Raw genomic sequence first — 26069 nt, forward strand, 5'->3', positions numbered from 1 at the left:
AGCAGAGCTACAGATTAAATGTCCAAGGCAAAGCGGTCAAAAGTCTGGCTGTACTTCACAGCAAAAGATGCAAACTCAGCAGCAACAAGTGCTTTAAGCTGATACTGTGATGCTGTCAAAGGAGGTAACACCTCAAATCCGATGAAACACCTGGCGATGCATAGCGGGGTTTTTTAAAAGCCGAGAAATGCGCCGTATTTGATAGCTTGCTGCGAGACCTCACACCGAGCACATCTACTGCGGGTGGGTTGCCAGTTATCGGACCCGGAGTTAGCAACATCCCCCAAAAACCCGAAGAGGAGAGTCCTGGCCCTGCCAGTGTAGCAGAAATGATGAGGATGATGATGCAGCAGCAGCCGTTCTTCTCTGCGTGAGTAGCTTAATGTTGTTCGTGTGTAATTTACGTTGAGTAGGCTAACCACGTTATTACATTAATGCATGTAAGGTGAACTAGCAAACATCATCATAGCTACATGCGGCTGTCCTCTTGTTTGATGGCAGATACTCCCTGCACCCTGGCCAAAAAGGCTAAAATGACCAAAGAAAAAGTGGAAAACAGTTAAACATGAGAGGTTTTTGGACCAATTTTGTGTTCTCCATTCTTTAAGCACCGGTTCGAGCACCGTTAAAGCACCGGCACCGTTTCAAAAGTACTGGTTTGGCACCGGTATCGGATAAAACCTAAACGATACCCATCCCTAGTAATAATAAACTTTATTTATAAAGCACACTTAAAAACCAAGGGTATGCCAAGGTGCTTAACAAGTAAGATAGAGAATAGGAAGAGGATAATAGAAATAGGACCAAAGCAAGTACTAAGTATGCAAGTAGGTAGCTGTCACTGATACATAGGAAAGCAACAGGTACAAAGCAAACAAGAAATTAAATGAGCATAAAAGTGCATGACATAAAATCATAAAAGAAATATTAACTAGAGGGAAAGGCAAGATTGAATAAGTGGGTTTTTAGTCGTGATTTGAACAGTGCAATGGAATCAGATGCGCGGAGGTCGAGAGGAAGGTTATTCCACAGTACCGGGGCAGCCAGAGCAAACGCACGGTCACCCCGGGACTTTAGCCGAGATCTGGGTTGGGTCAGAAGTAGTTGAGTGGCAGATCTGAGTGTTCTAGCAGGAGTATGTGGTTTGAGAAGTTCACTAAGATAACTTGGCGCTAATTTATTAATAGTTTTGAATGTAAGGAGTAATATTTTAAATTGAATACGGTACTTTATGGGCAGCCAATGCAGGCTAGCTAGGACAGGGGTAATATGGCAAAATTTCCTGGTACCAGTCAAGAGGCGGGCTGCTGGATTTTGGACTGTTTGCAGTCTAAGAAGAAGAGAAGAGGGAAGACCGTAGTACAAGGAGTTACAATAATCCAACCTGGAGGTCACAAAAGCGTGAATAAGCCTCTCCAGGTCCTCATGCGGAACATAATGCCTAGCCTTAGAGATAAGGCGCAGTTGGTGGAAGCTAGATCTCACTACAGCAGACACTTGCTTATCGAGTTTGAGCGAGCTATCCAGCAGTGCACCCAAGTTACTGACATAGTCACAAGAAAAACTAGCAAAGGAACCCAGGGCAGCACAGAGTTGGGCACGAGGGATTTTACTGTTGAACACCACAGTCTCAGTCTTCTTATCATTCAAAACAAGGGAATTACTCAGGAACCATTCTTTGACCTCCCGCATGCATTCTTGAAAGTAGTGCAGGGACACAGCAAGGTCGTCAGCAAGTTCAAAATAGATCTGTATGTCATCGGCATAACAGTGGAAGGCGATATTGTATTTTTCAAAGATTGAGCCTAGAGGGAGCAAATACAATGAGAAGAGAATAGGGCCTAAAACTGACCGTCTTCTCAGGGGACCCACTTAAGGTCTTAGAGTGGAGCACTAGTTTCAAAGCTTTGATAGAACGGCGATGCACAAATCCAGCTGACAGGTTGTTCTACCTACGCAAATACATCAGTGGAGAAGCACGGTCTGTATTGGAGGGAAGCTTTTACAGAAAAGATGACGAAGCATATGACTAAGCTTGGGAAGCTTTGAATGCTCAGTATGCCCACCCCTTTATAATCCAGCATGCATTTAGGGAAAAACTGAACAACTGGCCAAAGATTCGTTCAAGAGAGTCGCTTAAACTGAGACAATTCAGTGATTTTCTGACAGACTGCAGCAATGCTATGCCATACATCAAAGAACTGCAGGTGTTAAATGACTGTGAAGAGAATCAAAAATTGCTCCAAAAACTTCCTGACTGGGTGACTTCTCGTTGGAATCGTCATGTCACATTGCAGTTACGGCAAACAGAAGAATATCCAAGCTTCAAGCAATTCGCTGATTTTGTTGCACAAGAAGCGGAAGTTGCATGCAATCCTGTAACATCATTTCATGCCTTGAAACACACTGAAGAAAGGTCAGCTAGGGACATAAAGCGTCCAAAGGCTAATGCATACATCACAAATGTGAAAGCATCAGACAGAACAACCACAGGATACAGCGGAGTGGAGAACAATTCAAATGAGCCTGATATAGAAAGAAAAGCAAATGCTTTGCCATCAAACTCAGTCACATGTATCTGCTGTGGAGAAAGCCATTCTATTCACAAATGCCAGACCTTTGCTAAAATGTCCGTGGAGAACAAAAGAAAGTTCATACTTGACAATAACCTGTGCTTTGGCTGCCTGAGAAGAGGACACAATTCAAAAGACTGTAAGCCCAAGGCGACTTGTGGGGTTTGTAAAAAACATCATCCAACAGCTCTTCACGAAGACCGTCCAACGACTGCAGTGAACACATCATCACGTAGAATGCAGGCAGAAGAAAACATATCTGCACTTTCTTGTTGCATGGACAGAGGAGATGGTGGGAGCACATCCATGATCGTGCCTGTGTGGGTTTCTTCAACCACCACTCCAGAGAGAGAGACCTTAGTGTATGCTCTATTAGATGCACAGAGTAGCAACACTTTTGTAGATCAAGGGGTATGTGAGGAGATGGGGATGAGTTTAGAGCCAGTGAAGTTAAAGCTAACCACTATGATGGGAAGAGATTACATTGTTCAGAGCGAAAGAGTTAGTGGGCTCAGAGTTAGAGGGTTTTCCTCCAAAAGCTTTATCAGCTTGCCTAAACCAGAGACTTCATCCCACTTGAACGTTCACACATTCCCACCTCTGAAACTGCCAAAAGATGGGAACATCTAATCAGAATAGCACAGGAAATGCCTGAGTTAATGGATTGCAAGGTCGGGCTGTTAATAGGCTACAACTGTCCTAGAGCACTGGCACCACGGCAAGTAATCGCGGGAAGTGACGAAGAGCCATATGCAATCAAGACAGACCTGGGCTGGAGCATTGTTGGCAGTTCACAAAAAATGGCAACATCAGCAGAAGTGACAGGCCTGTGTCATCGCTTATCTGTTAAGGAACTTCCACCCTTGACACCAGCCACCATCATCAGAGTGCTTGAGTCAGACTTCAAAGACACAGCTCCTGGAGAAAAGAGCATATCACAAGATGACATACAGTTCATGCAACTGCTAAATGAGAAAATACACCAGAATGCTGATGGGCACCTAGAGATGCCACTTCCCTTTAAGGCACGCCCTCAGCTGCCAGAAAATAAACTTCTGGCTCTGGTGTGACTTAAGCACCTGAAAGGGAAGTTTGAGAAAAATCCCAAATTTAAGGACGATTATGTAAGGTTCATGGACAATGTCTTCAAGGAAGGTGATGCTGAAAGAGCTGAAGATGATCCCAGAGAAGGAAATGTGTGGTATATTCCACATCAAGGCGTCTATCACCTGAGAAAACCGTAAAAAATCAGGGTTGTGTTTGACTGCTCTGCAAAGTACAGTGGCACAGCTCTGAATGATCACCTCTTGACTGGACCTGATCTCATTAACAGTTTGACTGGAGTACTCTGCCGATTTCGCCAACACCCAATTGCAATCATCTGTGATGTAGAGAAGATGTTTAACAGATTTCATGTAAACAGAGAGGACAGAAATTACTGTGGTGGGAAAATGGTGAAACAAACACAGAGCCAAAAGAATATCGCATGAAAGTCCATCTTTTCGGGGCCGCATCCTCACCAGGCTGCGCAAATTATGCAATGAAGTATCTTGCGGGCCAAAATGAAAGGGAACATCCCACAGCAGCCAACAGAGAAGTCCTGGAGTTAATTCCAGATAGTGAACGAGCTAGTGGAGCCCAGGAAGTGGACATCAGTCATCATGAACTCCCATTTTAGACTGTGTTGGGAGTAAGGTGGAGTGTAAGCAGTGACACCTTCTCCTTTAAAGTTGCCCTGGAGGAGAAACCAGAGGCCTCAGGTTCAAATTGGCTCATTGGACCTCATTTCCTGTGGGAAAGAGAGTTTGTCACACCAGACTCAACTCCAGACCTTCTGGTAGGTGATCCAGAGGTCAAAACGACACAAATACTACAAACAAAGGTAGTAGAGGACAGGAATTTCTTGGAGAGACTCTAAAGGTTCTCAAAATGGCATACAGCAGTAAATGTAGTTGCCAGGATCCAGCAACTAGCCAAAAGAGCCAATGCAACAAAGGGTATAAATGTGGAAGACAGGAGAAAAGCAAGTCATGTGCTTATAAAATTAGCACAAGAAGATGCTTTCAAGGAGGAAATCCAAGCACTGAACCATGGTAAATTACCACAGAGCCATCCTTTGTTCCAACTTGACCCAATATTGCAAGACGGTGTTCTCAGGGTAGGAGGGCGGTTAATGAAGGCTTCCTTACTGCTTGACACGAGGCATCCAATAATCCTACCCAAACATGGCATAATTACACACCTGATTTTAGATCAGTTCCATGAGAAAACCCAGCATCAAGGCAGAGGACAGACACTTAATGAGCTGAGAGCAAATGGTTTCTGGGTTATATGATGGATTATGCAGAAAAAATAAAATTGGTCTGAAAGGTCTATTACTTTATAATGTATTCAGGTTGTGTGTCATGTTTTTAAAAAGTAATAAAGTAACTAATTAGATTTGAAAATAAATAATCATTAAAGTCACGGAATAACTTACTTGGAGAAACAATCAGTAATTAATTACTGTTTTCAAGTAACTTGACCAACACTGTGAATGGCAAAATCTTAACTTTGTTTTGATATCTTCACTTTTTGCATTAAATCATACTGGGATGTTTGTTGTAACAAGCGTGGAACTTCAATATCAGAACTCGAACAAGAGATACAAAGAAACTTCATATAGCTTACAGATATTTTCACTGTGCTACTGTGCCAGAGGGGCCGATGGCGCGATATGGCAGCCTCGCTTCTGTCAGTCTGCCCCAGGGCAGCTGTGGCTACAACCATAGCTGCCTCCACCAGTGTGTGAGAGTGAATGAATAGTGGCATTGTAAAGCGCTTTGGGTGCCTTGAAAAGCGCTATATAAATCCAATCCATTATTATTATTATTATTATTGTGCACAACTCACCTAAGACCCCATCAATTGGGTTAAGGGCATTACTTTGACTGGACCCTTCCACCACTTGATTATTTAGCTTTCAATTCAATTCAATTCAATTCAATTTTATTTATATAGCGCCAAATCACAACAAAAGTCGCCTCAAGGCGCTTCATAGATACAGAGAAAAACCCAACAATCATATGACCCCCTATGAGCAAGCACTTTGGCGACAGTGGGAAGGAAAAACTCCCTTTTAACAGGAAGAAACCTCCGGCAGAACCAGGCTCAGGGAGGGGCGGCCATCTGCTGCGACCGGTTGGGGTGAGAGAAGGAAGACAGGATAAAGACATGCTGTGGAAGAGAGACAGAGGTTAATAACAGATATGATTCAATGCAGAGAGGTCTATTAATACATAGTGAGTGAGAAAGGTGACTGGAAAGGAAAAACTCAATGCATCATGGGAATCCCCCGGCAGCCTACATCTATTGCAGCATAACAAAGGGAGGATTCAGGGTCACCTGGTCCAGCCCTAACTATATGCTTTAGAAAAAAGGAAAGTTTTAAGCCTAATCTTAAAAGTAGAGATAGTGTCTGTCTCCCGAATCCAAACTGGAAGCTGGTTCCACAGAAGAGGGGCCTGAAAACTGAAGGCTCTCCCTCCCATTCTACTTTTAAATACTCTAGGAACAACAAGTAGGCCTGCAGAGCGAGAGCGGAGCGCTCTAATAGGGTGATATGGTACTACAAGGTCATTAAGATAAGATGGGGCCTGATTATTTAAGACCTTGTATGTGAGGAGCAGGATTTTGAATTCAATTCTGGATTTAACAGGAAGCCAATGAAGGGAAGCCAAAACAGGAGAAATATGCTCTCTCTTTCTAGTCCCTGTCAGGACTCTTGCTGCAGCATTTTGGATTAGCTGAAGGCTTTTCAGTGAGTTTTTTGGACATCCTGATAATAATGAATTACAGTAGTCCAGCCTGGAAGTAATAAATGCATGAACTAGTTTTTCAGCGTCACTCTGAGACAGGATATTTCTAATTTTAGAGATGTTGCGCAAATGGAAGAAAGCAGTCTTACATATTTGTTTAATATGTGCGTTGAAGGACATGTCCTGGTCAAAAATGACTCCAAGGTTCCTCACAGCGTTACTGGAGGCCAAGGTAATGCCATCCAGAGTAAGAATCTGATTAGATACCATATTTCTAAGATTTTCAGGGCCGAGTACAATAACCTCAGTTTTATCTGAATTAAGAAGCAGAAAGTTAGCGGCCATCCAGGTCTTTATGTCTTTAAGACATTCCTGCAGTTTAACTAATTGGTGTGTGTTATCTGGCTTCATGGACAGATAGAGCTGGGTGTCATCAGCATAGCAGTGAAAATGTATGCTATGTCTTCTAATGATGCTGCCTAAGGGAAGCATGTATAATGTAAACAGAATTGGTCCTAGCACTGAACCCTGTGGAACTCCATAATTAACCTCAGTGTGTGAAGAGGACTCTCCATTTACATGCACGAATTGGAGTCTATTAGATAGATATGATACAAACCACTGCAGTGCAGTACCTGTAATACCTACAGCATGTTCTAATCGCTCTAATAGGATATTATGATCAACAGTATCGAACGCTGCACTGAGGTCTAGCAGGACAAGCACAGAGATGAGTCCACTGTCAGAGGCCATAAGAAGATCATTTGTAACCTTCACTAAAGCTGTTTCTGTGCTGTGCTGAGCTCTGAAACCTGACTGAAACTCTTCAAATAAACCATTCCTCTGCAGATGATCTGTTAGCTGTTTGACAACTACTCTTTCAAGGATTTTTGATATGAAAGGAAGGTTGGAGATTGGCCTATAATTAGCTAAGACTGCTGGGTCTAGAGATGGCTTTTTGAGTAAAGGTTTAACTACAGCCAGCTTGATAGCTTCACATTTAACTGCAGAATACTTTGGTATATCGGAAGTTTAATCAAATTATCAACCCGGCACCACTGCTTGACAGCTGATGGGGGGGGGGGGGGGGGGGGGGGGGGGGTATCAATATGCTGTTAAGCTTTCTCAAAACATGGTACTGTGCATTATGGTCAGATATTTACATATTGATTTATTCTGTCTTTTTTTTAACTGTCATGAACTTCAACTTTTTTTTTCAACATTTAACATGCTGAGGCCCTTAGAGCCTGAGACTTTTGTCTTCAGATTTTTTTTAAATTATTTCACTATTTCATGGTTTGACTCCCGGGAATACTGACTGTCTCAGGCATTTTCCACTTACTAATGTTTCTCGCTGAAGAATGACACTTTAAACTGTTTGGAATAATAAGTTCATCCAGCACATCTGATTAGCAGAATCTGGCTGCTACCTGCCCTCTTAATAGAAGCAGTAAAGGCATACTTAGTTTTCACACACTGCTTCTACATTCTGGCTTAGTTTTTGTTGAATAATGGCACTGTGTAATGTGCTGCTATTTATCTGAGGTTGATATGTAAAACCTTAGAACTAAAAGGTACATACTGTTTTTTAGCTATTCCAGTTGAAGTGCTTACAGCAGATTCAGAGCGTTTTTAATATTAGGAAATAACATGCTATATAGAACTTTCATCACAATGGTGTGATTAGTTTGCATCGTGTGTTTAAACTATGTTTTCTAATATTAGTTTGCAATTTCTTCGGAAAATGCACAACTGAACTTTTCAAGGCACATGTCCTAGCACCAATAGGGGGAAATTGTACACTTTAACAGCAGAACTCAAAACGCTCAAGGAACAAGAGTCACAAAGAAACTTTATATAGTTTTCAAGTATTCAAAACTGTTAAATAAGTACAAGATGTGTTCACATGATTTACATATTGGACAATATATGCACTGCCCATTTTTATTTGTCTTTACATGATTCCCACTACCCACGCAACACGCTAAAAATTTCCGCAAATTATTCACATTTGTTTAGATGTTTTTCTTTTTACTTTTTGAGTGAGCTGGTTATTGTGACAGCTTTCTATTGGACAAGGATCACACAGATGGTAACACCTGGAAGAGTTTACAGTGTGGGATGGACAAGTCCAAAGGAGGGGATATTGGGGCCACACTGAGCATGGTCAAAATGGTGATTAGCTGCTGGTGATGTCAACAGTACATATTAAACACAGGAAATAAGATTAACATTGAATCTCAGTCTTGATCCCTTGGGCTGTTCATTTACATCCACACAATAAGAAAATAATATACAGAAGGACTGACGGTGGGCTTTTGATGAAGTGTTTCTCTGGGAAAAACAGATGGCTTAGCATTTACACTCTTTCATGATTAGCTATGTGAGAAATTTTGTCAAAATGCTCTTTAAGGCACCTAATGCTGTTGGAAAGTATATGCGCTCCTGTAAAGGAAACTAAAAAAACAACAAGTGACTAAACATATAAGTGATACACTGTATTTCTAAATTCTAGGTTAATGCTGCCATTCGTACATGGAAGAGAAAATCAAACAGGTAGGAAGGAAATAAAAGTAGCACCACAGAATGTATATTGGGAAAAAAACAGAAAAAAAGAAAGCCTCAGTACAAGATTCAAAAGTTCAAGAACATTTGAAACAGTGAAAGGTTCCTCTGCAAAGTCTAGTGTCAACAGACATCACTTCTGATTTTACAAACTCTCACAGTGAAGAGTGAGCGTGGAGAAAAACATCATTCAACGATGACACGGAAGCCAGTCATTCTGTACATTACTTTTAACATTTCGGATTTCAAAAGCATATACTGGTAGCCTTTAAAAGTGGATCTGAATGACCTTGAACTACCACATGTGCCATGTTACCATTACAGAGTAGCTCCAGAAATGAAAAACTTTGAAGAATACAATTTTATGTATGCTGGATTATAAAATTGTTTTTGATGTTGTTGTTTTTTAAATTATGCTGCTTAAAGTGTGTATTTACATCACTGAACAAGCTACAGGGATTTACCACAAAGAAATGTGCTCAATGTCTGAACAATGAAAAACACACGTTCCTTGCTGCTAAAGCTGGATTACTTGTTTACTCTGTCAGTTGTTTCCAACACATAACAGAGCCTGACCAATATATAAGCCTACCACAGATCTATCTGTAGACCCACACATATTGTTTGAGAAACCTCAATATTAATACCTTTTAATTAAAAAAAAAAAAAAAAAGATCCTCTTGCTGTCCATATCACTTGCAGCAAAGTAGCATCACGGCGGGGGAAAAATGGTGGGGTGCCTCCACTGCAAGTTCCTAACTACTTTGTGAATTACTGTAGACAAAATATAAAAGTTTATTTAAAGCCTCAGCATTTGCATTATGGCTTGCTTTACTTTTTTTTTTTGGTTTGTTTGAAGTGACCATATGACAATGAGTGGCTGGGGTGCTATGTTAACAGCTAATGCTAGCTTTGTTTGGTAGAAAGGTGAATCGCACCTGTTCCTGCAAATTAGTACTGAGTAACACAAAAACACAGGAATCTGACACCCTAAACCTGGAGAACAGACTTCTCAGAAAAATAACCACTCAAAAAAACATTTTGTATTAAAACAGACAAAAAACACAGACAAGAGATCCAGTTCTGTGACTTCAATCACCTGAGGTGACATCCTGCAGACAGCGTGTGGCACTAACTATCAGTTATACAAAAAGTGATGCATAATCTTAAGTCGATAAAGACTTGAGCAAAATCTAGAGTCACACAGTTGTTACGAAGGGAGTAATAACCTCCCAAAGTAGCTACCAAAACTCTGCTGTAAAATGTGTAATTGTTCAACTGTGTAACACTTTTTATCATGGGAGTCCACAGAGATTGACTAACTTTTGGAGCTGTAGCATATTACCACAAGAGGAACGTTTGACGTTTCATTCATTTTTCACTTTAAACTAATGCATGTCCCTCTTCCAATACAACTCACTTGCTATTTTTATTTAAGCATGCAATACCGAATTTTTGGGTAGCAAAGATTTAGTATAAGGATCGATCAGGCTCTACCTACCTGATATACCATATATAAAAACTGTTCCTGTGGGTAAGCCCATGATAGCCCAAATTTAACATCATAATTCAATTCTACACATACATACACATGATGAACTTAAATTATACTCTGAAAAAAGACATTCTTTCCCAGGAAAACTACTGGAATAATGAGAACATGGCACCTGCATCCTAAAGGACTGTCTGGATGATGTTACAATGCCTCTGGACTAACCACTCTACACTGTTCATTCAGTGCAGTTTGCCTACTGAAACTTACCAACTAGAGACAAAAACCAAAAGTTCAGTAAAATACCTGCCTATGAGACAGAGAGGAATAATCACCATACTGTACACTTTCTACAATATCCACGTCCATTATGAATAAACAAGTGCATTTACTTAAAGGAATAGTTTAGCTTAAAACAAATTCTGTTTTCACTTAGGAGCCAGCTAGATCATTCCCAAAAATGAGAAAGATTCCTATCACGGGATGGACTTGTAAAATTTCCATAAATCAATATTTTGGGTGGTTGGTCTTTATATGAAATAAAGTGACAGAGTGAACAACAAATTTGTTTCAAGTTAACAGCACCCTCTAATAATGTTCAATTTCTCTCTCTCTCTTTTTAAATTACTGTACTTCTTTTACATCAACACAACAGTTGATTAGCAGGTCGTCTATATTTACAGGGAAAAGTCCACCGCTTATGCATTGAGCCTCAGAGACTGATCCTCTCTCCTCCTGGAGGAGATATCAATGTCTATGGAGTCTTTACCCACAATGAGTCGGAGCCGCTTTGCTGGAGGAAGTGGAATGAAATCGTCTTCAAACTCATTATCAAAGTAGTCATCGTCATCCTCCACTTCCTTGTCCTCATCATCAGACGAAGGGTCTGCCAGGACCTTTTGGGTCAGATGTCCACCATTCCTGGTCTCTAGACCTTGACTCATGTCTCCATTAAAGGAAATCTGGTCCACCTTTGTCTGTGATAGTCTTCGTGCATCATCCTCCCGCTTCAACTGGATGTTCAGCTTGGTGGAATTGCTGTGGACCACAGGGGCAAAACCGTTATTCAGTTTGGCGATGTAGGAGCTGCCTTTATCCTTGTCATGATCCTTGCTGAACTTTATGCTAATTTTGCTCGAAGAAGGTGAATTGACCGTAGATGCCGAAAGATGGGAGGAGCCAACAGGATCGTTGGGGTCAGTGGTCTTGCTACTGCTGCTATCCCTCCGCCGGCGGAGCGTCAGTTTGGGGATGCCTGTGTTATTCTCTAGGATCAACTGAGCATCGTATCTTGTGATCCGACGCTTCTTCTTCCCCTTGTCCTGAGACCGGCAACTACCCTTTCCCTTGTCCCGGTGGAAAGATTTGCTGCCATGGGTGACGCAATTGTAGTCTCTATGTTGGTCAGCAAAGCTCAAAAGCATATTTCCACAATCTGAGAACTCTGCAGCATGGCTGCCAACCACTTGCATGAAGGACTCCCCATATGTGTCTTCGCATTTAATTGTCCGCTCGGCCCTGATCCGTGCTGGCCGTTTCTGCCTGGTGCTTGAGCGTCTTCTGGCATAGCCAGCATCTAATGATGGATGTTCTAGCTCAACTCCATGGTGGAGGTACTCCTCCATGTCAGCTGGCTCTGTTTTGATGACCACCCCACCAGGGACTGGACTCAAACCATCCATGGCGCTGGGCTCTAGCTTAACACCAGATGCTGTTTCCCGAGCCTTTACAAGGGTCCTTGTGGACCTGCGAGTTCTGTACATCGAACACTGGCTGCCTTCGCTGCTCTGCACAGCTGGGAGGTGGCCATTTTCCTTGGCAGTATGACGTGTCAGATAGCCTTGCTGGCCCAGTGTCTGCTGCACTAGCTCCTGCCCATCCTTCTCCTTCTTTACAGTGACGCCTTTACACAGCGACATCTTTGAGTCTGTGAGACCCAACTGGCAGGTCTCTCGTTTGGCCAGTGCCTTGGGCTCTGCACCCCTTTTCCGACTTCGCAACTGGACTTTACTTAGCGAAGGCTTAGATTGGGATCTTAGTCTCTTTGGTACCCTGTTATTGTTTGCGCGACCTTGTTTTGAACATGAGGTAGTAAGGGCTCTTGACAAAGTCTGTCTGGTTTGAGTCCTGTTTTTATACTTCAGGCCAGATGATGATGACGATGATGATGTTCTTTTTCTGGCAGCTGGAGGAAAAACAGAAAAGGCTGCACATTATAATGTTTTTAGATAAGTAACTGCATATAGAAAAAAATAAATAAAATGTAACATTTTGGACTTCTAGTGGAGTCCTGCAGCACAAATAATACAGATTACTGGGGATGATTCATGGTACAATTAAGAGATATAAGACAGTATTGCCCAAGGAGTTTCACATCTGCAACAGACGAAATACATGTTTAACTGTTAGAGGACTCTTACATTGATGTGTTTTTGGCATTTCCTGAGAGTCTACATCGGTGTGCGAGCCTACAGAGTGACTGTCTGAGGTCCTATTTCCCTCCCCTAGCTTCTTCAGCCTGTTGAGGCGCTTGTCTGTCTCACGCAATCCATACTTGCTGTTGATCACCGGTACTTCCACTGGCAGTCCAGCTTTGGATTTGAAAGCACCAGTACCTCGTCTACATGACAGAAGGGGGGAAAAAAAGAAAGTATGGTTTAATTGTTCTTATCGTACTCAACTGAGATTCTGAGTTTGTTTTACTCAAATTCTTTTGTTTTTCCAACCCACACTCAAACACTGTGTTTAGTTTTCTCATGACGTATACTCCTACCTTTCACACGTATAGCATTCACAAAATTCATTGTTTTCCCCAAAAAAACCATCTCCATAGTAGCACGAGATTTCTTCTCCTGGCTCAATGTCCCTTAAAACTTTCACACAAGCTGTGTCCCGACCTGTTGACACAAACTTAGAAGACAAACGGAAAAAGTCTTAATAACCTGAGTTTCCACATTTAAAAGTGACTGATCCCAAAAGACGCTGAAGAAAGCCTACCTTGCAGTTTGGCCGACAATCTGTGAGGGGAGGGCACAGCAATTAATATACTCGTGAAAAACAGTGATGTCAAAATTTTTAACAAGAGGGTGTGATAAGATTTCCACAAGTAAAACGAAGATTACTACCATGATTGATGAATGCAGCTGGTCCAAGCCACAGCTGCGCACAGTTCTTGCGGGTCGAATACATGACACTGAAGTCATTCTCTCCATGCCGCAGCAGTAAGTTCTCCTCGCTCTCTGAGAGCTCAGCAATGCACCCAACCAAGTACTCAATCTTATCGTTTCTTTTCCTGCGATATTAAATTAGGCAGAAAGGGTTATCACCCAGGTTGAAAACAAGTTTGTAAGTTAACATCACATCCTACCACAACTCTGGTTATCTGTTTCTTCCAACTTCTAATAAACTGCTTATGTTTCTTCTTTTTGCAGTTTTATTTTTTTATGTTTTAATATATTTTACTCACATCCTGTGAAGGACTTTTAATAGTGTTACAATTATTATTATTAGATCAAAAGTTTGAAATCACTGTAACTAGAATTATCTTTGAACTAGACAATGGCCAAGTTTAAACAAAACCAAAGTTCACAGTTATTAATAACATATATCAGTTGGTTCTCACCATTCCTTTGTTGCCACAATTTTAGCTCCATTTTGCTCAGATGAGTAACGGTTACAAGGGAGAATCTCAAACCCACTGTCTGTAGCAAACATGCGCAGATAAACAAACACCTATGGAAAACACATAATGAGCTTTGTGATTGGATGGCTGGCTTGCACAATAATGGGAAAATAATAATAGTGTATTTACATGCTGCTTGAAGAGCTTTTCTTGAGCCTTCGTCTTGTGGAGAAATATATTTCGAGCCCAGTCTCCTGATGTCAAAGCTTTGAAAGCTTTTTCCAAGTTGTCGTGTTTCTTGAAGCGCTCAATTATCTCTTTCAGCTCTTCTTGCCTTCCCTTAATAGGTCGAAATCTATCAGGAGACATTTGAGATACAAAAGTAACTACAAGCTTATCATCTGGGATAATCTCAGGAGAAGCTGCAAGAAAATTAGCAGATGCATATTTGCTAACCTGGTGTTCATTTTGTGTGTCTGAAAGCCCAGATATGGATCCAGTATGAGGCTCGTGGTTAGATCGTCATTCTCACACAACTCCTTGGCAGTCATTCCAGAGGAGGGTACATAGCGCCTTTCTGCCTCCAGACTGGCTGCATTAAATCCTACAAAAAGCACAAGCATGCTAAAGGTAAAGTATGCTGCAGTTGAAGAATCATTGCATTAGTAAAAGCAAGCATATTGAACTCACTGCGGCTACATCTTCGGTTTCTGGTGTGGCTCTTGCTGTGGCGCAGAGATGCACGTTGTGGATGCTGAGAGCGAGTCTGGCTCGGGCTCACAGTCTGCTCGCCAGTCAACTTGTTTCCATGTCGTCTGCCATTTAATACCATGTTCTTGGATTCGCCCAGCCACTTCATGCCCACAAGACCCCTGGTCCAGTTGCATTTAGTCTCTGAGATGAAGCAACACTCTTGAGTGGGGAAGACTGGGGACAAGACTTTGAAACCTGGTGAAAGAAGAAACGGACGAGAAATTTTTTAACTGCAAAAATTCAATTGATTAACAGAAAATATCTTATAAACTGGAATGATAGAGTTAATCTATCAGGTATAATCAGGTATAAAATATTTTGTTCCTAACTTCAAGGCAAGCTGAATATTTTTTTGACTAAATGACAAACTAATATTGAATTTGCTGGCTACAAACGTTTCATGTTGCATTAAGAACACTATTTGCTCTGTTTAGCATCGCTACATCAAGGCATCTTCATTTTAGATACCTCATCACCTGGGTTTGTAATGTAATGAGAACACAGCGGAACACAGTTACTGTAGGGTTTGTACCAAGGTAACCAATGCTGTGAAATGACGCTATATAAAGAAGACTGATTTGAAAAGTTACTCAGATACCATTTGGCAATCACAGAGGTAGAACAGTGAAGGTAAACATTTCTTGCATTTCTTTCTTTTCTGATTTCACTGATATCTGACCAAACATACATACAAATATTATTCTCTTAATCAATCTCAAACTAATTTCAAGCAAAAAGGACACATTTGCTGCTTTTAGCTTTTCAATGATGACAATTGGTTATTATTTTTGTTTGCCCAGTAAACTGCCATTTAAAACACTACTGGCATAATGTGATCAGCATCAGTGAATGAACCCAGCGCTGTGAGACACTTCAGGTTTGGGCAATGTCAGTACAGAAAAATAATCCTCGAGCGCCGCTTAGCGTTAATTCCACATACTGCATTGGCTTACTGTCAAGTGCACCAGAAATTACTTCTCTCCTGTCATCCATCCACACAGTGCTGCCCTGTTAATGTATGCATCATATGACAGACACGTTTTCGGCTTCATTACCATGCCATGGTGTTTATAAGTCTGTCATACGAGCAGTTTCCAGGGCGCTATAGTGTGGCATCATCGCAGTTGTGATCGAAGCAAATGTGCTTCGTCTTTATGGTTCAAAAGCTAACGTTAGCTACTGGAGAACACAACATCCTCGGGGAATGGGAGAGGCAGTAGAAACCCGGAAGGCCACACCGTAATCTGAGGCCGAAATTGTACCAGAGTTGTGAATATAGCAGGGTATTGTTTGCTGACAACTCCCCTCTCTCCAACCGTTCGCTTCGTTAGCCTGAGGCTAATTACCACGAACGAGGCCAGAGTGGTTAGCTTGCCGGCTACATGCCTAGGTATTTTCCAAAGACTAAGCACGTCTCACAAATACTACCCATCAAACGCAATTAAAAACAAAGACTGATGTCGAGTACTGTTAGACTGATGCACATATTTAAGGACCATCTCATGCCACAATATACCAATTCGACATCACAAACTGCTCTGACGTTTCCCTATCAAGCTGCTAAATTTCAGCAAAAAAAAAAGACCAAATACGGCTCGTTTGCCGGGCCTGCTGATTTAAACCCTCAGCGTATCCTCAAGCATTAACGCACTCCCCGATTCATGTTAGCCGACATGAAACTTCACCTACTAACTTAACTTGATCGTCAGTGAGCAACGACTAATTGCAGTTATTCAGTCTCTCCTCATCAAATTTATGTCGTCTCAAAAATCATGAAATATTCGGTGATTACACGGCATTTAGCTCCCAGCATGTCCCAACAAATAGTTTACGGTATGCAGTCTACCTACAAACAACTGGAATACACCAGCTAACGCACGCTATCAAACTGCATTAGCACAGGTTGTTTGATATGGAAGCCATTAGCTAGGTCGATGGGCTAAATATTCAGTTTCTCAGCGAATTAAAAGTTACTTAATGTACCTGAATCCATGTAGATACAATATACTGTCGTTATCAAAGAAAGCAAATAACGAGTTACCGGGTGTAAGTAATGTTATACATCATAATGAGTTCAAAAGGAAGCTGAGAGCGTTACACGGCTTGGTATCGTTAAATAACCCCAGTCGACAACAAAAAAACCCCACCAAACACACAAAATACTTACAATCTTAAAACGCTAAACCGTCGCGTAACAAAACAGCTCTTCTTTAAACTAATCCAAATGTAGCACGATACCCTAAAAGAAAATAACACAGGAAACACATTTTTTAAAAGAAATTAACATTAAAATTCAAGATGGCGGCCACGGACAACAGAGGGACAGAGAAAAACGCAGCACAGCCATCCTAAAGAAAATAGGTCCAACAAATACGACGCAATCTCTACCGTCTGTGCTTAAAGGATAAACATAATTAAAAAACGCAATGTAAAACTTGAAAAATGGTCACGATTGGGGATTTTTCTAAACCTTTTTTTTATTAAACAACGCCGAAAATTGGTATCTTAGTTTGTAGCAGTAATTGTCGGAGGTACACAAAAGTAGTGCTGCATAAACAAACCTCGTTACACTTCCTAAAGAATCCACCGGTGTGGGAAGAGCTGGTTCTGCTGCATATTTTATGGAGAACCGTATCTGAACGACATCGGGGTATGGAAACTTCTCTTCCCAAACACAAAAGTCCTTCTTGTTCTGCACTTTTGTTTTTATCCAACATCACTTTGTAATGAGAGTAGTCCTCATTCATATAGGCTTATCCTTATGTATTTATACGCAGAATAGCCCTAACCAATTTTTGTTATAAAATATATTCTGACGTTCCAATATTTGTTACCTTCATTAATTACACCTTACTAATTATAAATGGGTTTCAAAAGTACCCTCCCAATTGGGGTTTATGCATAAACCCCAATACTCCATAAAGCAGAATTAGTATGGGGACTGCACCCTCAGCTCTGTTTCAAGAGGACTGTATGGAGGACCAGAAGCGCCAGATGTATCAAAATAAAGAATTTTTGTGCTTTTGTAATGAATTGTAAAATAAAATATGCATTTTAAAATTTAATCACCATTTATTTTGATTATTTAAACATGACTAAAGTAATTTATTATTTGATAATTTAATTTAAAAGAAAACATTACTTGAGCCAATATTTCAAAATTGATTAATCCATTAATAAACACTTCAAATCAAAAATGGATTTCACATTAAAAAATTAACCTTTCAATAAAAAAATTGTTTTCTGAATTTTAAATCAAATAATAGATTTTCAAAATCTTTTTTAAAATACAATTAAAAAAAGAGAAATAAGTAAAAGGATTTAAAAATCAAAGATTTATTTCATGGTATTAAGTATGGGATTACTTCCATATTAGCTAACAGATTAACAATCAAATTATCTTTCACATTCCCTTTCCCCCCTTTCTATTTTATTATCAGTATTGACATGAAATACAGTTAAGTATATTATATAAAAATATCAATTCGAGACTTATGAAGTTGAGAACATTTACAATGTAAAGCAATAAATAAAAGAAATAGAAAAAGAAATAATGAAACATACAGGAAATACCTGACATGTACCCCACATGTGAGATATTTTAAACACAATCTTTAAAGGCGTTAAAGTTACTTTTTATGGCTTTTCAAATCTGTTAAACCTTTCAAAGTCCCAAGGTGAGCTTTCAGTTCAGCCTTGAATTAAGGGGAATTGAGTTTTGTATCAGAGTTTTCCAAATAGAATCAAAAAATAGAATCTATTTTGTAGGTTCATTTTAATACTAAAATATAGTTGAAATAATTGTTCAGTTTCAGTCCAAAAAACAGAACATTAATACAATCGTAAAAAAAAATGCAAAATTGATTCTCTGACTGTTTTACAGAAGGTAAAAGATTCATCCAAATCATTTCTATATTTTTTTAATAAAATGGTTTGTTGTATATATTTGATGAATTATTTTAAAGTAAATGTCTTTGACCTTGTTGGTGACTAAAGACTTAAGTCACCAACAATTAGTATTCATAACGTTACCATTCCAATAAAACTGACAATGAGCAGTTACAGGACAATGAATCATATACCTAAGAAATTTTTTATTTATGAGAACATCTTTATATCTGGTCCATTTCTGTCTTGTAGCAGCCTTAAAAAAATAATTGCAATTGCATCAAAAACTGTACTGTGTTCTCTCACAGACCCTGGGACATCAAAAGTCCTCAACTCCTGATGTTTTTCATTCATTCGTTTGGATGCATAATTAATATTATTTTAGATCCATTTCTTATAAAACATTGATTTATTTTTGTATTTAATATTTTTGTTATTTCAAATCAGAGATTTATGTTGGGGAAATTTATGCTTGTAGACAAGAATAGAATAGAATAGAATAGAATAGAATAGAATAATGCCTTTATTGTCATTGTCACATGTCACATGTATAACGAAATTAAAACTGGAATAAAACATAAATAGTAAGACAGCACCAATAAATGACAAAAATGAGAAATTAACACAATCAAGAGGAATATAGACAAACCATAGGAATATATATAAAACAATAGAAAGGCACACTTTGGAGAAAAAAGTGCTTGGAAGTAGTTGGACTGATTGCAGTCAGTTGGTAAGGAAGTCTTTGATCCAGCAGCAGGTGGAACGGGGGATCTGAAGGTGAAAACGCAAAAATGTGCAGAGTAGAAGCCAACATGATCATGCCTGTCTGTGAAAAATAGATAAGTGAATGGGAATTTTGTTGACATCAAAATCACATTTAAGAAGGAATTCTTAAGGTTTGGTGTTAAATATCATAATCTATGTTTGTCTCTAATGAAAAATTTTGATCCAGTTCATCTTGAATATCACATCTGATGTATTGAAATTTAACATATTTAAACCCCCTTGATTATAACGGTAAGTTCATTCATTCTTCTTTTTAATTTTCAGACTGACCCGATGAAGCTGTGCAAAAGCTAGCAAGCCTGCCTACCGTTCTGGTTTTATGCATGTTGTCATATAGGAATATATTGTTTATTAATAATCAGCACACAGTGGTCCTGAACATCCGTCACTGCCTCGCTTTTTCGTTAGCAAATTTAACATATTTAAATTTAAAAACTGACATTCAAAAGGTCACGTGATTAACCGTGGACATGGCTTCCATGTAAAACATGGCTTCCTTGTAAATGTTATGGTTCCTGTAAGCCTATGTAATACATCGGAAGAGCCGTTTTGTCGGCCATCCAAACGTTCAGCAGTAGAACACCCTCAGCAGCTGCAGTCTCCACTTCACAATCGCCGATGGCTTGATAGCAGTGTTAGCTAAACTAGCATAACTAAATTACTTAGCTAGTCCTCACTTTTTCTTTTTAAATTTGGTAGCAGCAGACAAACATCGAACAAAATACAACTTAATTTATTTATTTGGTAGGCAACAGTCATTCTTGATGCAAATATTTCCTTAGGAATCCAGCAATGCACCTGGACCAACAACACCTGCCGTCTCCACTGGGATAACATACCGCTTGGTAGGCTTTCTTACACATGTACAGTGGGGCAAAAAAGTATTTAGTCAGCCACCGATTGTGCAAGTTCCCCCACTTAAAATGATGACAGAGGTCAGTAATTTGCACCAGAGGTACACTTCAACTGTGAGAGACAGAATGTGAAAAACATAATCCTTGAATCCACATGGTAGGATTTGTAAAGAATTTATTCGTAAATCAGGGTGGAAAATAAGTATTTGGTCCCCTCAAACAAGGAAAATCTCTGGCTCTCACAGACCTGTAACGTCTTCTGTAAGAAGCTTTTCTGTCCCCCACTCGTTACCTGTATGAATGGCACCTGTTTGAACTCATCATCTGTATAAAAGACACCTGTCCACAGCCTCAAACAGTCAGACTCCGAACTCCGCCATGGCCAAGACCAAAGAGCTTTGGAAGGACACCAGGAAAAGTATTGTAGACCTGCACCAGACTGGGAAGAGTGAATCTACAATAGGCAAGCAGCTTGGTGTGAAAAAATCAACTGTGGGAGCAATCATCAGAAAATGGAAGACATACAAGACCACTGATAATCTCCCTCGATCTGGGGCTCCACGCAAGATCTCATCCCGTGGGGTCAAAATGATCATGAGAACGGTGAGCAAAGATCCCAGAACCACACGGGGGGACCTGGTGAATGACCTGCAGAGAGCTGGGACCAAAGTAGCAAAGGTCACCATCAGTAACACACTACAACGGCAGGGAATCAAATCCCGCAGTGCCAGACGTGTTCCGCTGCTGAAGCCAGTGCATGTCCAGGCCCGTCTGAAGTTTGCCAGAGAGCACATGGATGATACAGCAGAGGATTGGGAGAATGTCATGTGGTCAGATGAAACCAAAGTAGAACTTTTTGGTATAAACTCAACTCGTCGTGTTTGGAGGAAGAAGAATACTGAGTTGCATCCCAAGAACACCATACCTACTGTGAAGCATGGGGGTGGAAACATCATGCTATGGGGCTGTTTTTCTGCCAAGGGGACAGGACGACTGATCCGTGTTAAGGACAGAATGAATGGGGCCATGTATCGTGAGATTTTGAGCCAAAACCTCCTTCCATCAGTGAGAACTTTGAAGATGAAACGAGGCTGGGTCTTCCAACATGACAATGATCCAAAACACACCGCCCGGGCAACAAAGGAGTAAGAAGCATTTGAAAGTCCTGGAGTGGCCTAGCCAGTCTCCAGACCTCAACCCCATAGAAAATCTGTGGCGGGAGTTGAAAGTCCGTGTTGCTCGGCGACAGCCCCAAAACATCACTGCTCTCGAGAAGATCTGCATGGAGGAATGGGCCAAAATACCAGCTACTGTGTGTGCAAACCTGGTAAAGACCTATAGTAAACGTTTGACCTCTGTTATTGCCAACAAAGGTTATGTTACAAAGTATTGAGTTGTATTTTTGTTATTGACCAAATACTTATTTTCCACCCTGATTTACGAATAAATTCTTTACAAATCCTACCATGTGGATTCATGGATTTTTTTTTCACATTCTGTCTCTCACAGTTGAAGTGTACCTCTGGTGCAAATTACTGACCTCTGTCATCATTTTAGGAGGGGGAACTTGCACAATCGGTGGCTGACTAAATACTTTTTTGCCCCACTGTACTTTAACTGACTGTTTTTTGTAAATTGTAACTGACAAATAAAGGCTTCATACATCAGAAAGGTTTCGTACATCAACCCACTGATGTTTGTACAACCCACATCAGTGGGTTGTGTGTATATGTGTGTGTAAAGATACAATATATGAATTCAGCTAACGGCAATAATTTTATGAGTAAAGCTGCTGAGATGATTTCATTGCACTTTTAGTAAGTGTTGAACTTTCTTTGCAATTTCTGTTTTTAGAATCAACAGCCCACATTCTGATTTACTTTTGCAAGTTGCTGATTTCACACAGATCCACTGCTGAAACGTGCCTTTGAGTTTTTCATCATTTAACAAGAACAGTCTCAGGCAATAATTAGGCTTAATGTATGCGACAGTACATAAATGCAAGCGACAGCACAAAATGACTTTCATCTATCTAAATCCAGATTTTAGTCCCTTTTATTGTTGACCATAATGAAAAATATATACTCTTTAGTATATATTCACTCCTAGATGTATAATAATATATACAAAAGGAATTCTGAAACACATTTAGTGTTACATTTTAGATCACCACAATAGGATATCCACAATTTAGGATTCAGGCGTTTGTTTTAGTTCGATATCACAATCATTCTATGAGTATTTTAGAGAACCAGCAGTTAGCAGCAGTTACTTCAGCTGCTTCAATTCATTGACATTTACAAGCATTCCTTTATACACAGCATTTAAGTCAGGTTGAGGTCTGGAGATTTGCTGCTGTGCTTGGGGTCATTATCCTTTTGCATGGCCTAATTTATAAGAAGCTTTAGCTGACACACAGATGTCCTCACATTTGACTCTAGAAAACTTTTAGAAACGGATTGTTTGGCAGTGACAGGTTTCTGGGTGATGGAGCTGACAAAAAGGTGTTATGTAATTGATGCTTCCTTCCTTGTGAAAGTGGGTTCCACTGGACCTGCGTCTGTGAACCATCTATTGAGGGGGATTTTTTTCCTTTGCCTGTGTGTAAGGATCAACCACCAAAGTCTCAGATCTGTTGCATTAAATTTTATGTTCTTTGTAAGAATATTAAGAAAATAGTCAGAATGCTGAATTCTCTGCTATCTAATATGCTGCTCAGTGTCCTTTGCTGCCTGCTTTTAAATCAGATGTCACTCTGAACATAAACACAAGCTACATGCAATGCCTCTGATGTGTATCTGTTTCTACCCGTGCTGATGCTAGCATGACTAAAGTTAGCCAAGCAGCAGTAAATATGTGAAGCAAGGCACAAGGATATACTCATCAAATGAACAGGATCATAAGAATATAAGACCACGAGCACTACTAATGTAACAAAAATATGTTGACATAAAATGGCATGTTATTTGAAATCTACATGAAACAATGACACAACTACTTTTTCCAATTTATTTATTTATTTTTACCAATTGTCCAAATTAGTCTGTGATTGGCCTTAGTGTCCCAGAAATCATATTTATATACAACTAAATATGACTCAGCAAACATGTTTTAAATGGATGATTCCTCATCCATTTATATATTTGCTGAGCCCTAAATTTGACGTCAGTGAGCTTATCAGTGGTTGGTGTTAAAAAAAAAAATCCCCCAAATCCCCTATGAGCAAGCACTTGGCGACAGTGGAGAGGAAAAACTCCCTCTTAATGGGGGAGAAACCTCTGACAGAACTGGGCTCAGGAAGGGGTGGCCTTCTGTCTCAACTGAGTGGGGTTCAAATGTTCACTGACAATTTGGTTGTATATAAATATGATTTTTAGAACGTGATGTTGAGACCAATTAGGTGAACTTGGGGACGCAGACAGTTCCGCTTCTTCTTCTTCTTCTTCTTACTTGGTGGACTCTCTGGCAGGCTCTTAACTTCAGTCTCGAGTTCAGCCACCTTCACAGTGAACATTTTCTGCTTGTCTCGTAGACTTTGCAAAGATTCCTGCACAGACAATGCAGGCGAGTCCTCTTTTTCTTCTTTTTCTTGTTGTCTGGTGTCTTTTTCTTTCAGAGGCTCCTGCAGAGACATTGCAGTGGATGGCAGTGAGTTCTCTTTTTCCATCTTCTCTCCTCCAGCGTGTTTTTCTTTCAGAGGCTCAGATGTTTGCATTTCATTTGCATCGGTGGAATTTTGTTCTTCCGGCTCCTGTGCGATTTTAAGTGAGGAAGCTTTGGCCTCTTTCAGCTCTTGTCCAAGAGACTCTACCTTCAAATCATGAAGGGCCTTGTTGGGGCAGAGCTGGGATTTCAGGTCACTGATTTCCAGGTTGAGTGTCTCCTGCTCCTGCCTATGTTTAATGGCCTGCTCTTCAAGCTGATTTTGAGCTGCTAGGAGCTGTTTCTGGAGCATCTCAATCTGCTCTTGCTGAATCCTACATTGGACCTCAAATTCAGCCTCCTTAGAGGACAACATTCCTACAGAGTCAATGTGTGAAGCCTCTGTGGTTGGAGTGGCAGACTCCACACACTGCTCTGTGGTAGGGTGGCTGATTTGGTCCTGCAGGGTAACCATCACCTCATCCAGTATGACAATAGCTTCATTGTCATTTGTGAGAGTGTCTGTCTCACTGATGTCATTGGGCTTATTGCTAGAAGCCTCCTCCAGCTGCTCTATGAGGTCTTTAATCATTTCCTCATGATTTCTGTTGTTGTCCTTCATTTGTGCATGAAGGTTGTTCACCTGAAACTGGTGATAAGAGGCCCTCTTGTTTGCAGCTACCATTTTCCAGTAAAGGTAGTTCTGATGGTATTGGGAGGCTTCCAGTTGCTGTCTGAGAGCAGCAATCTCGTGCCAGGGATTAAACTGGACACTGTCCTGATGGGGTCTAAATGTGGGATTGGGTTGATATTGCCAAGTCCCTCGATTAGGCCCAGGGTTTGGTCTGCTGGGGTTATTCACATTTCCCTCTCTCTCCATATTCATGTCCTCCTTTGCATTTGAAATGGTGAGGGATTCAGCTTTTTCCCTTTCAGAAGTGGCTTCGGTGTTTTCTTGCATTTCTTCATTTTTCGGGTTTGCTCCATCACCCATGCTGTTTTGAGCTTCAAGAAAAGTCCAGGCATATGCCCGAGTAATTGGTCTTCTTGGTTCTTCGGCCACTCTTTTCTGTTTTTGCTTTTTTTGTTTTCTTTGGTTTCACAACCATTTCCTTTTGTGGTTGTGCCACAGGAGACTTTTCAGGATTTGGTTGTGCGGCTTTTTCAAGCTCAGGTTTTGGCGTTTGCACGATTGTTATTTTTGGTGTGATGACCATTTCTATTTTTGCTTCTGCCATTGTAGATGCGTCAGTGTTTGCGTTTCTCTGTGTCTGCCTTGTCTTTGTTTTAACAACCAGGTTGTTTTGTGTTTTTGCCATCCGAGATCCACTAAAGTTGGTTGAATGTCTCCCCTATTTAAGGGTTTTTCCAGTAGAATGTGCACTCTGACATCACAGGCTGTTCCTTTGAAGTGCCATGATTCGAACAATTCAAATTAAAATGCCCACAAACCTACTGTAAAGGAAAAGCTTTTATTTTGTAGCACATACTGAATCAACACTATCTGGTTGTTCAGTCTGACGTCACTAGTCGTGTCTGGGTGTTACGGTCGCTGACCTCTAGTGGCTCTCCCTCTGTCGAAGAGTTGTTTTTCTCCTTTTCTTGTGTTGCAAGTCTGCCTCATGAGCCGCAGCTGAGGTGTGTTCCAGCTCGTCAGCCACGGCATATAGTCTGCCATCCTAAACTGCCACACCCCCTGCCATTTTCCCCATGTTTGCCAGAGCTGTGAGCTGTAGAGTTTTGGGCAGCGGGCCTTTGTGTGTATGTGTGTGAGAACTTACCCTCTGTGAACTTTGGTTTTTCTTTCTTTTATTGTGAGCGAAGGTGTGCCCTAAACTCCGCTGCAGGTCCATATATCAAACGATCACTGTGGCATTACTGAGAGTTGAAAAACTGTCTAAAGTCTTTCATCTTTAATAAAATGATCAGCGTTCTGCTCTACCAGGTGTAACAATTGAGTTTAACATCCAGGCATCCATGAAAACGGAATTTATGACATTTAACGGAGTTAGAAGTTAGCAGGGAGTTAGCTCGCTAGCTTCTATCTAAATACAATATAGCATGTCCTGACTGCGGGGTTTTGGAAACAAATTA

At 40.5% G+C, this 26069-nt stretch overlaps 1 protein-coding gene and 1 pseudogene across 4 annotated transcripts; both read right to left on the reverse strand.

Annotated features, from left to right (window-relative positions):
* Positions 1-8205: 8205 nt before the first annotated feature.
* Positions 8206-17270, reverse strand: kmt5b (lysine methyltransferase 5B). Of its 4 annotated transcripts, none has more exons than XM_086296224.1 (10): positions 16970-17270; positions 14740-14997; positions 14506-14653; positions 14239-14404; positions 14050-14159; positions 13553-13719; positions 13425-13444; positions 13201-13337; positions 12848-13047; positions 8206-12612 (listed from the first exon to the last, which is right to left on the reverse strand). In XM_086296224.1, the coding sequence occupies exons 2-10, from the start codon at positions 14906-14908 to the stop codon at positions 11126-11128; spliced, it is 2604 nt and encodes an 867-aa protein (XP_086152350.1). In that variant the 5' UTR covers positions 14909-14997; positions 16970-17270; the 3' UTR covers positions 8206-11125. The 4 variants fall into 4 exon arrangements, with proteins under 4 accessions (XP_086152350.1, XP_086152359.1, XP_086152340.1 ...); XM_086296233.1 differs by lacking the exon at positions 16970-17270 and adding an exon at positions 16844-16919; XM_086296214.1 differs by lacking the exon at positions 16970-17270 and adding an exon at positions 16786-16919.
* Positions 17271-23629: 6359 nt separating this feature from the next.
* LOC147339576 (uncharacterized) lies at positions 23630-25631 on the reverse strand (annotated as a pseudogene).
* Positions 25632-26069: the final 438 nt, after the last annotated feature.

Source organism: Aulonocara sp. 'chitande type north' Nkhata Bay, linkage group LG1 (genome assembly GCF_057382095.1).
Source record: "Aulonocara sp. 'chitande type north' Nkhata Bay isolate Kocher_YH1m ecotype deep benthic linkage group LG1, A_spYH_male_GT1.1, whole genome shotgun sequence".
Taxonomy (NCBI): domain Eukaryota; kingdom Metazoa; phylum Chordata; class Actinopteri; order Cichliformes; family Cichlidae; genus Aulonocara; species Aulonocara sp. 'chitande type north' Nkhata Bay.

Coding starts and splice junctions, on each gene's coding strand:
- kmt5b (XM_086296206.1), bottom strand. CDS start 15,795: ATGGATGACAGGAGAGAAGTAATTTCTGGTGCACTTGACA. Junction 14,160..14,238: donor AAAAGCTCTTCAAGCAGCAT/GTAAATACACTA, acceptor TGTTTTCCATAG/GTGTTTGTTTATCTGCGCAT. Junction 13,720..14,049: donor ATTGTGGCAACAAAGGAATG/GTGAGAACCAAC, acceptor TTAATATCGCAG/GAAAAGAAACGATAAGATTG.